The 12,535-nt window shown below is 33.1% G+C and overlaps 1 protein-coding gene across 1 annotated transcript in view; it reads right to left on the reverse strand.

Moving 5' to 3' along the window:
- Positions 1 to 12,535, reverse strand: part of LOC118203070 (uncharacterized) — a 63,579-nt gene that overhangs the window by 24,560 nt on the left and 26,484 nt on the right. Inside the window, exon 4 of the mRNA XM_085824051.1 lies at positions 10,878 to 10,961. Coding sequence (XP_085680177.1) covers positions 10,878 to 10,961 — 84 coding nt within the window. The remainder of the gene's footprint in view (positions 1 to 10,877; positions 10,962 to 12,535) is intronic.

Genomic DNA, 12,535 nt, shown 5'->3' on the forward strand with positions numbered 1-12,535 from the left:
TTTAGATTAGATTAACGCTTTGCACTCGAGCGGTGCCTCTCAGGCACCACTGCATGTGATGCGATAACTCGAGCGGTGCCTGAGAGGCACCATTCGAATCGATGAGTTTATTTGTGTTTGACTTAAGGAATATCGCTTGAGAGATCTACTTGGCCTTCTGTAGATCATATTACGAGATGTCTGAATAGCTATAAGGATGTCTTATCTCAAATAAAGGTTGTCTTTGCAATGCTTACGCGATTAAATGTCTTATCTCAAAAATACTTGCGACTGCGGGTAGGACTCTTGTCTTCGACATCAGTTCGAACTCAACCTTCTTGCCGATCGCAGTATTTCTTTCAAAGTTACTGAGCCCAATAAGTATGGAACACGACGAAGAAGTTACTTCTAGCGAAGATGAGTTTAATTTTTCGGCAATAACGAACGAAATTACATCACTACATAGACAGCTTGCCCATGAGAACGAAGACGGAAGTGATAAAGATAGTGACGACGTTAGAGGAGCAAGAAGACGAAAAATCCGAATAATCGATAGTGAATCTGGAAGCCAAAGTGATTGTACAGAAGAGACTGAACCTTCAGAATGGACAGTGTGCACAGAAAAGCGCCTCGAGAGTAAAGGGTTAATAACTTTTTGAAAGTATGCATTGTAAAACATGATATCTTGATATTATTTAAATGAAATAAAAAAGTGAATCGTGTCTATACTAAAGGAGAAGGATAGCAAGAATACCTAGATCTCATGTTATCTCATATTTACATCAAATCACATTTTCCGAATCCTCATCCTTGCTCTGAAAAATCGTATTAAAATTATTCCAAATGCCCTGATTTCATTGTCTGTTTGTAGAAATTTGTGGATTGCAAAAAATCTTCATTGATTTTTCTCGCGCTTCTATAAAGTTCATGCATATCTGCGCGTCGATAATCACTTCATTCTTAATAATTTTTAAATTTATTTTCAGTTATTATATATTAATTATTGCTGCTATCATTCAAGTCAGTAAAAATAAGTGTTTACTCTCCATATGTCTTGATTAAATAAAGGAGCTGGTGTACTTTAACGCATAAATAGCCGGGTTTCATTCAGTTTATCGTATGAGCTACGAATAGTATTTAAGCATTGCTGTGAAGGTCATAGTATAGTGCAGTGGTCGGCAAAGTGCGGCTCCAGAGCCGCATGTGGCTCTTTGGCTTCTTAAGTGCGGCTCTGGTACAAATATCCACGGAAGGCGCAATAATATTTTCATTTAAAAAAAACTTGGTAAGAAAAAAATTACATCTTATTTTGATAAATTAAAATTCTTCAATAAATCAAGAACATGCATAATTTTTTGTTGAGTAAAAAGATAGATAGGCAATTAAAATTTTATATTATTGTAAAAATACGTAACGACATCGAGTTTAATTTTATTAGTTTTCGTAAACGTAAGCATAAACCATGTACAAGCTACCAACATGCGCGTGCATGCTTTTTATAAAGTAGTGAAGGTACAAATTGGCATCACAGAGCAGCAGTTGGAGTGTGAACAGTTTTGTCTTATCTACCGTGTCTGCCATTGTCCCGTCTTATTAAAAAGTTGTATTTTTTAATCTAGCTGCACATCTTACAGGTATTGTTATACGATTTTATTACACCTACCATGTATGTTTGTGGTTCCGGTACAAAATTTGTAATTGATTTTTCGATAATTTCTATTTGTCCAAATGTTGGAAGTTTTCTTCAATTTTTGGTCATATTAAAAGTTTTGTTATTCTGATGATATAAAAAATTATTTTTTTCTTTGTAGTACATTTACATATATTAATAAAATTGGATTTTTTAAAAAGTTTTATTTTAATTTTTATTCTGATCAATTTAATAATTTTGTACTGGTGGATTTACAGAAAAATATATTTGGAATATTTTTATAGGCACTCCAATTAACATGGCTACCAAAAAAAGGCAAAGAAAAACGGAAGATGAAAACCGCGAATTTAAAGTTGAGTGAACCGAGAATTTTGCGTTTATTCAAAACTTGAATGGACTTCCGACATGTTTTATTTGTAAGGAGAAATTCTCGCATAACAAGAAATCAAATTTAGAGAGACACTTAACAAGAAAGCATGCGTCATTTAGCACTAAATATCCTACCGGTGGTGCAAGGAAGAAAGCAGTTGAGGAACTTCAGAAGAGTCAAGAGTCGTCAACTTCTGTGTTTAATAACTGGATGTAATCTTCCAGCAATATTAATATGGCAAGTTTTGTTTGTAGCCAAGAGATTGCTAAGAGAGGAAAACCGTACACAGACGGCGAATACATAAAAAATTGTTTTATAAATGCATCCGAAGAGCTATTTCGAGATTTTAAGAACAAAGCAGATATTCTTAAAAGAATTAAAGAGTTACCATTGTCTGCCAAAACCAATAAAGGTAGAACAATTAAAATGTGTTCGAATATAACAACCGAGCATGTCGAAGATCTGAAATTGGTTTTGGCTTTATCAATAGAAGTTGACGAGTCTTGTGACATAGTTTCACTTTCCGAGCCTGCTGAAGCATCGCCAAGAAAATAATTCCTCTATTGATAAACACCATTTTAAAACAATAATTTTAAATAGGAGGGAAGCATTTCTCAGCAGGTTTCAGGAATTTAAAAACAGCAGAGCAACTTTAGCATTTGTCAAAAATCCCCTTAATGAATGCTACAATAACCGAGTTGAAATTTTCTTCTTTTGAAATTGACACTCGTAGCTTTGAAATACAATTGCTGGATTTAAAAAAACAAGGAGATATGGCGCTCTAAATTCGAACGTCTTTGTGTTGAATTGGAAATATTGGAGAAGAAAAAATGTGATCTTAGTTCACAACACAAGTGGTCTGTTTGAATGACCTGGAGAAGGAAGACGTGATAATTTTCAACGCTTGGAATAATATTCCTGACTCTTACGATCAGCTGAAAAAGCTCGCGTTTGCTGTTCTTTCCCTTTTCGGTTCTACATATATATGCGAACAATCTTTTTCAAGCATGAACATTATCAAGAGTAAGTCATCTTATTGATGAGAACTTGGAATCACGCCTAAAATTAAAAACAACAACATACAAACCTGACTTACTCAAACTTTCCAAGGAGACGCTAGCACATTGTTCGCATTAATAAATATTTATTAAGTATTAAATTTAGTTTTATATAGTGTAATAAAAGTTTACTAAATAAGCAAATTTGGCTTCCAATTTTTTTTTAAATTGTTGTAATGTTCATATTTGGCTCTTTAGCTAATAAGTTTGTCGACCACTGGTATAGTGTATATTCTCAGAAGTGAGTAATACAGATTTTCCGAAAGTCAGCTTTGGTAAAAATAATTGTTTTATGAACTGGAATAATTAATTCATGCAAATTTGTTTTGCTTTTTTATAATACTCTATTTGTTAAGAGAACAGAAAAACGCGTTTAGGAAATGCTGAAATATTTAAAACGAATGATTCACATTAATCATCAAATGAAACAAATTATGCGATATTTTTACCGTAATACAATTATTTAAATATATTGAAGCTATGCAGTGTAAGACAGTTATTTTAAATTTATAGCTTAAAAATCTCATAAAACTGTAATTTGAATTTTTTGTAAAGAGAATGCCAGTTTTGTATAACTAATATAACTTAGTATAAATATTTATTTCCTGTAATTTAGTTTCTATAACCACGTTTCCCAGCTACTGACCTTTTGTACCCATAACTATTTGTTCAGTAGTATAGATTAAGCAACAAATCGCTAATTTGGAAACGAAGATTGCAGTTAACTAATTTGGAGTCTATGATTGTGTTGATTTACAAAAGCTTTTAATTCAAAACGAAACATTTCGTTATATAACAAGATAATAAAATAGGTAAATGTTCTATAAAATATAGTACTAAAACGGTTTTTCTTTCATCCAGTTATCAAAATAATTTAGCTCTTTTTCTGGAAGGAAACCAATTAAGGAAATACGAAATGAAGACCAGAAAACAATATTAAAAGCTAAACTGTTAAAAAAATATTCCAAGCCAAATTGAATTTTTTTTTACAGTATTTCTGTTTAGAATGAGGGGAAAAAAGGTATTAAGAAATATAGTTATTATAAACATTGCAAGCCAATGAATATTTTTTTGAAATATTTCATTTTGAAAGAGGGGGGGGCAAGAAGGTGTTAAATTAAGAAATAAAATTAAATTTTTAATAAGTTATAATAAGAACTCAGACATTTAATACAATTTAGAAATTTTGGAAAAATATGAACTGTCTTTAAATATTAAATTCTAAAGAATGAAAGCAAAATTATGTAGCTTCTGGACAGCTTATCCACAAAAGTATTAGCAATTTAATACGGTTAGAAAATGACCATAGATCACTTTTGCATCATATACATTGCAACTAGCTTTACCCGCGGCTTCGCTCGCGTTGATGTCCTTAAAATAAGTTTCAAACTCCGCGTGAATTTTAAAAATACACTCCGCGTAAAATTTCAGTAAATACTGCCCTTATTCAAAATCTATAAGCCGCGGATATTTTGTATTTACGCCTGACCAAAGGGTTATTTTTAAAAATAAAGAACATTCGAGCGCCTTAAAATTATCAACCTAGTTGTTATCGCACACAGTAAAATGTAAAAAATATAAAATGTAAATGCAAGTTTTCAAGCAACAATAACAGAAATATATAACACGAATGAACAGATCTTTAAAAAGATAAGAAACAAAACATTAAATATATCACAGAAGTCGAAATGTTGATAATAGTTTCAAGTCGGTAAGTTAATTAGAAGTCATTAATTTTTAAATGATTTTCCACGTGTAAATCTGTGAACTTTGACCTTTTCGTCAACCCAACGGTCGACCGGATACCAACTAACCCCCTCCGTCGAATTCAAATCGCAATCCGTCAACAAAAAGTTATTAGCATACAGAGTATTCTTTAATCTGAGATTAAGCTGGAAATAATTAAGCGACAAAAACAGTTCCACCATCATTGTTCCTATCATTCAGAGAGCGACACAAGTTTCTAAATTTCGAGAAATTTGGCTACTTAGATTACAAGTTATAATTTTTATCACTAATTTTTTTAACCCACACGGGAAGACCTAAGAAAATATCTTAAATGTCGCTATTGAATCTCATTCAAATTAGCGTTTTCAGGGTTTTTAATTAATATCTCAGTTGATTAAAGTCGTATGAGGTAAATATTATGATTAAAGTCGTAAGATGAAATTGGTATTGATAAATTTCGATGAATTTTTGGAATCATGGGAATGTGTCTCGAAATTCAATTAACCGCCGTTCCATCGATATTTGTGAAAGTATAAATTGGCGCGTAGCCAAATTCCTCTAATAGGGAAAAACCCAACAAAGTAAGTGAAAAATGTAGAGAAAAGTAGTTTTCAATTAATATCTCGGCTAATTAAAGTCGTACGAAGACATTTTATAGCCTATAACCTTTTCTAATGTATCAAAAATATTTCTTGAAAATTTCATGATGATCGGTTAAGTAATTGAAGCGTGAAAGCGCAACAAACAAACACACAAACTCACATTCGCATTTACACTGACTACCAATAAGTATTTGGACACCTGTGATAGAAAAGAAAAACTAACTTTATTCAAAATCAATAGTTGGTAGAGTCTCCACGAGAGGTATTTACAGCGTGGACCCTCCGGGGCATACTTTCCACAAGTCTTTGTATGACAGCTAGTGGTATTTTCTTCCACTCGGCTTGGAGAAGACATAGAAGTTCCTTCACCGATTTTGCAAGGGTAGTGCATCCCTGAATTCGGCGATGCAACTCGTCCCAGAGGTTCTCGATAGGGTTCAGGTCTGGACTCTGGGCAAGCCAGTCCATTCGATGAACTCCATTGGCACCATACCAAGCCTTGGTTAACGTCGAAACATGACAATTGGCATTGTCGTCCTGAAAGTAACAGGGGTCCAACCCGTAAAACTGCCACAACGTAGGAAGCACATTGTCATCCAAAATAGTGCAGTAGGCATCGGAGTTGAGCTTACCATGAATGGGGACCAAGGGTCCCAGTCCATACCAGGAGAAACACCCCCAGACTATAATTCCACCTTCGTCGAACTTGACTGACATAATGCATTCTGGCAGGAGACGTTCTCCAGGTAGACGCCAGACCCAGACCCTGCCATCCGAACGGTAAAGGGTGAACCTTGATTCGTCACTCCAAAGAACCCATTTCCACTGATCTACGGTCCAATTTCAATGTGCTTTGCACCACATTAACCAAGCAGCGCGGTTGGACTTTGGGATCAAAGGCTTATGGGCAGCAGCACTACCATGAAAACCAAGCAGATGTGCTTCCTTACGGATGGTATTCATTGAAACAATACTCCCGGATGCCTGTTGAAACTCCTCACGGATAAGGGCTATCGGTTGGGTGCGCTTCTTCCGAATTTCTCTGAACAGCACTCGTCGGTCTCTATCCCTCAGTTTCGTTGGTCTGCCGACTCGGGGCACATTCCGACAATCACCCCTCACCTTCCACTTCTTAATCACATACGCCGCTCTCGATATTGGGTACTTCAGATCGCTATATACGTCCCTTAAGGATCGGCCACATTTGTGATACCCGATAATTATACCTTTCTCGAAATCAGAGAGCTCCGAACTGCATCTTGCATTCGACTAAAGCCGATGCTGTTTCCTACACGATATATACCGCCGGAGTCCGTGGCGTACCTTGGGACCGCAGATATCGTCATTTGCATGTGTCCAAATACTTATTGGTAGTCAGTGTATAATATTAGTAAGGATACGTTCTGCATTTTCTGTACACTCTAGTTTATACAGATATGTAATAAACATAAATGGATTACAGTTATATAACCTTAATAGGGTGAGATACAACCTCACTAAGATAAGGAAATTTCAAATGATTATATTGGATATTTTCAATTATTTAAAAATTTCGAATATTACGGAAGTATTTTAATACCTCGAAAAGTATAATACCTTACTGGATCATTAAAACATTGTTGTAGTTACCTGTTCTCTAAAATAGGTCCAGTGTTGCGTGATATCTATTTACATCTTTAGGGACATTATATTCATGGGACATTTTTATGCTGCATTCATTCACTCTATGGCTTTATATTAAGTCGAAATGAGTTGTTACATGAATGTCGCAGTGTGACTTCACAACAATATTGCAGTGTAACTTCAAAGTCGCAGCGTGACTTCACAGCAAAGTCCCAATCTGACTTCACATCAACGTCGCAAAGAGCGGACATTAAGCCATTCCTACAACGTTACTGCGACATTGAAGTCGTCACAATGCGACACATTTGAAATGTTGCAGCGACGTGCCGTGCTGTTGGGGGAGTTAAGCTATTGGCGCCATCTATTGATGAAACGAGAACTAAAATATAATTTTCTTAAAGGCTGAAGGCAAAGATGGATTTCAATTAGAGTCGTTAAATAGAACAGAATTTTTTTTTTGAATGTGAAAGGCCTCCAGAGAATCCAGTTCACCAATGGATTTTGCTTTTTGAATAATTTTGGCTGCAGAAAAATTGAAAGTGCAATTTACGGACTAACAACGCTGGGAAAGAGGGGACTTCTGTGTTTCCTTTTTCTAACATATGCCTTATGTTCCTTAATATGAAATTTTAAGGCACTCTTAGTTTGACCCATGTAAATTAAACCACATTGGCAAGGCATCCTGAAAATACCCCAGGAATTCATACCCGGAATGGGGTCCTTAAATATGGAACTCCTTTTAGAACATTATAAGAATTCTTTTCGTCATTCCTTTCTTTCCATCTATTAGTTATAAAATTGCACATATTTTACAGAAATTTAACTTTCGGGTCGTTTATTCTCCCTCCTATCGATAAAATTTCGAGTTCCATACTCATTTGGCGATATGGTAACTAATACAATAATTAATATAATATCCACTGCAAATTCATTATCCTTATTAGCAGGTAGAATGATAAATCAGACATGTTCTTTTGCTCTTTTAAATATTTAAATAAATCACAATCTTTGCTTTTGTAATCCGTATGTCTTGTATGTAAATGTTGCAAAAGAAACGAAGGCTTCATGCGTTCATTTAAAAGCACTGCCCCATACACTATACACATGGGCTTAGGGCAGGTCTACAGTATATGAAAATCCATATTTTATATAGTGACAATATTTTCTCTAAACATCCCTTTGAAGAACTGAAGAGAACTGAAGACTGCGCGATTTCAACGTTTTGCATCAAACTTTCAGACTGGTTATTATTTGTAAAACTTGGCAATATTTCACTGTTTATATTTTTGTTTGAGATTTTGGCACATACTGGTTCTTAACCACTGATCCAAAGGAAAAAAAAATTAATATGGGGATCAATGAATTTTAATACAATCACAAACAATAACCTGCCATTTATAGGCCACGCGGTGAGGTGAACAAGAGTGCAGCGCCATCACAACAGCGGCGGCGAAATCTCAAGTTACTGATGGCTAACGGCTAAATTTAAAAATTCACTCCAAAAAAAAAAAAAAAAAAAAAAAAAAAAAAGATATTAATTGCTGGATTTTAGATCATTGACTGTACATATAACAACTTTCTGTATAACATTATAAATTAAAATAATTTTTATGAATTATATGAAAAAACGTTTCTATGACTTTTTTAATTTAATTTTTCCTTTTATTTTTTATGTCCCCATTATTGGTTACCACAGGTTACCAAACCCCATACCACCAATGGTATGCGTACCACAGGTTGGGAAATGTTGTTTTAGAACATCATCAGATATCTGAAAGAAAAAGCTCTAAATATTACCAAAATCATCTGTCTGAAAAACACATTCTAGAACATAAATAACTATTTCCTTTTTCTAACATATGCCTTATGTTCCTTAATATGAAATTTTAAGGCATTCTTAGTTTGACCCATGTAAATTAAACCACATTGGCAAGGAATCCTGAAAATACCCCAGGAATTCATATCCGGAATGGGGTCCTTAAATATGGAACTCCTTTTAGAACATTATAAGAATTCTTTTCGTCATTCCTTTCTTTCCATCTATTAGTTATAAAATTGCACATATTTTACAGAAATTTAACTTTCGGGTCGTTTATTCTCCCTCCTATCGATAAAATTCCGAGTTCCATACTCATTTGGCCGTATGGTAACTAATACAATAATTAATATCCACTGCAAATTCATTATCCTTATTAGCAGGTAGAATGATAAATCATTATGTATATATTTAAATAAAATGGGCAGATAAACGCTTGGAAGAGGTCCATTGGAAACGTTAAAATCTATTGGTTTTTCAGCTGCCACATCAGAAAGAACACTTACAACAGTGCACCATAGAGTGTATCCATGAGAAGATAAAGACACATGTCAACAACAAAACCACATAAGGAAATGGAACATGTACCATGGAATTTAGAACTAGCAGTTCCAAACTCCAGGGCTCTTCTACTAGAACAACGTGAAAGATGTAACCAGATATGTTAACTGATAATTTACTGAATCAGCATTTTTTGCCACCAGTGAGATTCAACTACACTGGATATTTCCAATTATCCAAAGTTTACTGCCAATGCTTTTTCATTTATAAAAGATAAAGCATTCTATGAAAAGTTAACATGATAATCTTCATTAGTTAGCACTTTTTTATTTGTTTATGTGTGTGTAATCCTATGATATTAAATCTGACAATGATTTCTGCTCTTCCATGTGAAAGAGACTAACTATCACATGCATCTAATATCAGATTTCATTACAGAAACAATGTATTTCCAATGAAGATTTATGATGCTGACTGAGCATAACAGCATTCTATAACTACTTCTTTTAACACACAAGCACCTAGCTCCTTGTTAGGCTCAAAATTATTATTACAAACAAGAAAATATATGACCACTTTAATAAATTAAATTAGTGTAATTTAATGGGTATAGCTAGTAATTCATAATAATAATAATAATAAAGACACAGAACAGCATTTATTCTTTTACAATTGCTTAGTTATTTATTAAATAACAAGCAGATTAAATATTAAAAAAATAAATATTTTATTTGAGGCAGTGGCATTACATTTATTTTAAACCACTGAGTTTCTTCATCAAACTTGAAACACAAATATCTTACACTTTGTCCAGTGGCAACATATTTCTTTTAAATTGGCATATTTTCTGATTAAATTTGAAACATAAATATTTCACGCTATAGTGAGTGGCTACACAAAGCACTAAAATCACTGAGTTTATTACTAAAAATTTCCTTTAAGTTTGTACAAAGCATAAAATAAATCAAAAATTAACTTGAATTTCAAAATTTAGGCTTCAAGGTGCACATGTTCAAGGAAGGACTATGCGTGTTCAAAATTTGGCGGTTCCAGGTGCCACTATATGAGGAACATACATACATGCATACATATATGCAAATACATACATAGAAAAAAATATACATAATTGCATACATTCATTATTTAATAACAGAGACTGACAATGCATGAGGTATCAGCAACCTTTATAAACTCAACTAACATATAATGTTCATTGATTTGATACTATACATATTATCAATTATGTAAAGATAACTTCATATTTGCAATGCCCAGCAAAAACTAGAATCCATCATTAATGAATGGATAACAGTATCACACTGAACAATAACCAAAAATACATCACTTCTTTGTACCATATGTATCTATTTCAAAACTTTATTTTGTAGTAAATAAAGTTTTGCCATCAAATATAATTAAAGGACATTAAAAACATAAATAAAGAATTCAAAATTTAAATATACTAGAAGTATTAAAAAGTTAAACACTCATCAAACACATACGTATTTATATAAAATCATCTATTACCCCCAGACAGATAAATACCAACCTGTGACTTTTTCAAATAAAAATCTATATCTTCTTTAATACTTGGCAACCATTTTTGAATTTCTTCAGCTGTTTCCAGAACTTCCTGTAATGATTCATAATTATACATTTTTTTAGCTTCAATCTACAAGATTTCAGATATTTATAGTTTTTATGCAAAGAGCAAATATAAATGCGGGAGAACTTGATTTACCAGGACATGAGCTATTTGTGTTTTATTTTATATGTGTTGGGTATGTGATCAGTGATGATTACAAGATGTACACTATATTACAGTTATGATTAAAGATAATAATAGATATAGTTACAGTTACATATATAACATCTCCCTTTTTTTTATAAAAAATAATAGTAATAGTAAAATTAAACATATTCTTTTAAATAATAAGGTTTCTTAACAGTCCTACCAGATCGAGTGACGTAGTTATGTCCATTTGAAAAATTTGACGATACTATACCTCTTTTACTATTTGGTGACAAAACACTTCTGTTAGATTTTGAAGGACTGACAGGCACATCTAAATTTGTAGTGCTCCTACTATTTTCATGTACCTCGGGTTCATCTATAACTTCCTTCTCATAGTTGTTTTGTATTGCAAACTCTTCCTGATTAGTTCCTTTAAGAAGGTCTCTTCTGTTCCTTTCTATTGTCTCTTCAGTAAATGTTGTTTATGGTCTTCATATTGTTTAGCTTGGACAAAATTCTCTTTTATAGGCATCAATCCATTTACTTTTCTTCCAAACATCAATTCTGAAGGTGACTTAATTTCATCTGAAATAGGAGAGTTACGATATTCCAGTAATACTAAATATGGATCCTTGTTGTCAACTACAGCTTTTCTAACATTCGCTTGACAGTTTGAATATGTCTTTCAACCATTCCATTAGATTGTGGATAATTTGGACTTGAAGTTCTGGTTTCAAAATTCCATCTTCTTGCAAAATCTTTAAATTTCCTGCAATTATATTGTGGACCATTATCCGAATATACTATTTTCGGAATACCATGTCTTGCAAAAATTGATTTCAATTACTTTAACACTGCTACACTTGACAAATCTTCCAAATGTCCAATTTCAACATATTTGCTAAAATAATCTATAACCATTAGATAATCCCTTCCTTGAAAGTAAAAGAGATCTGTTCCCAATACTTCCCATGGACCATTAGGTATTTCTTTAGATATCATTGGTTCTTTAGTATTAGCTTTTTGTAAACTTAAACATGTTTGACAATTCAGTACCAAATCTTCAATTTCTTTCGACATTCCTGGCCAATATAATATTTCTCTTGCTTTGATCTTGCATTTTACTACTCCTAAATAACCATAATGAATTCTGTTTAACATATCTTTTTGTAAACTTCTTGGTACAACAACACAGGAATTTTTAAATATTAATCCATTTGCTTCTGATAGTTCTTCTCTGAAGTTAAAATATGGTTTTGCCAGTTCTGGAACCATACATTTTTCATCTGGCCATCCAGTTTTAATTAATTTTCTTAAAACTTGTAGTTCTTCATCTTTTTCTGTTTCCAGTTGAAAAACTTCCATTTTACCATTAGACATTGGTATACATTCTACAACCAGTCCCACATGAGCTTCTATATCTCCTTCAAAGAAATCAGATCCTTCATCAGTGAATGATCTTGATAATGCAT

Source organism: Stegodyphus dumicola, chromosome 9 (genome assembly GCF_044657685.1).
Source record: "Stegodyphus dumicola isolate Sdum_Otavi_A_Nest chromosome 9, ASM4465768v1".
In the NCBI taxonomy this organism is placed as follows: Eukaryota; Metazoa; Arthropoda; class Arachnida; order Araneae; family Eresidae; genus Stegodyphus; species Stegodyphus dumicola.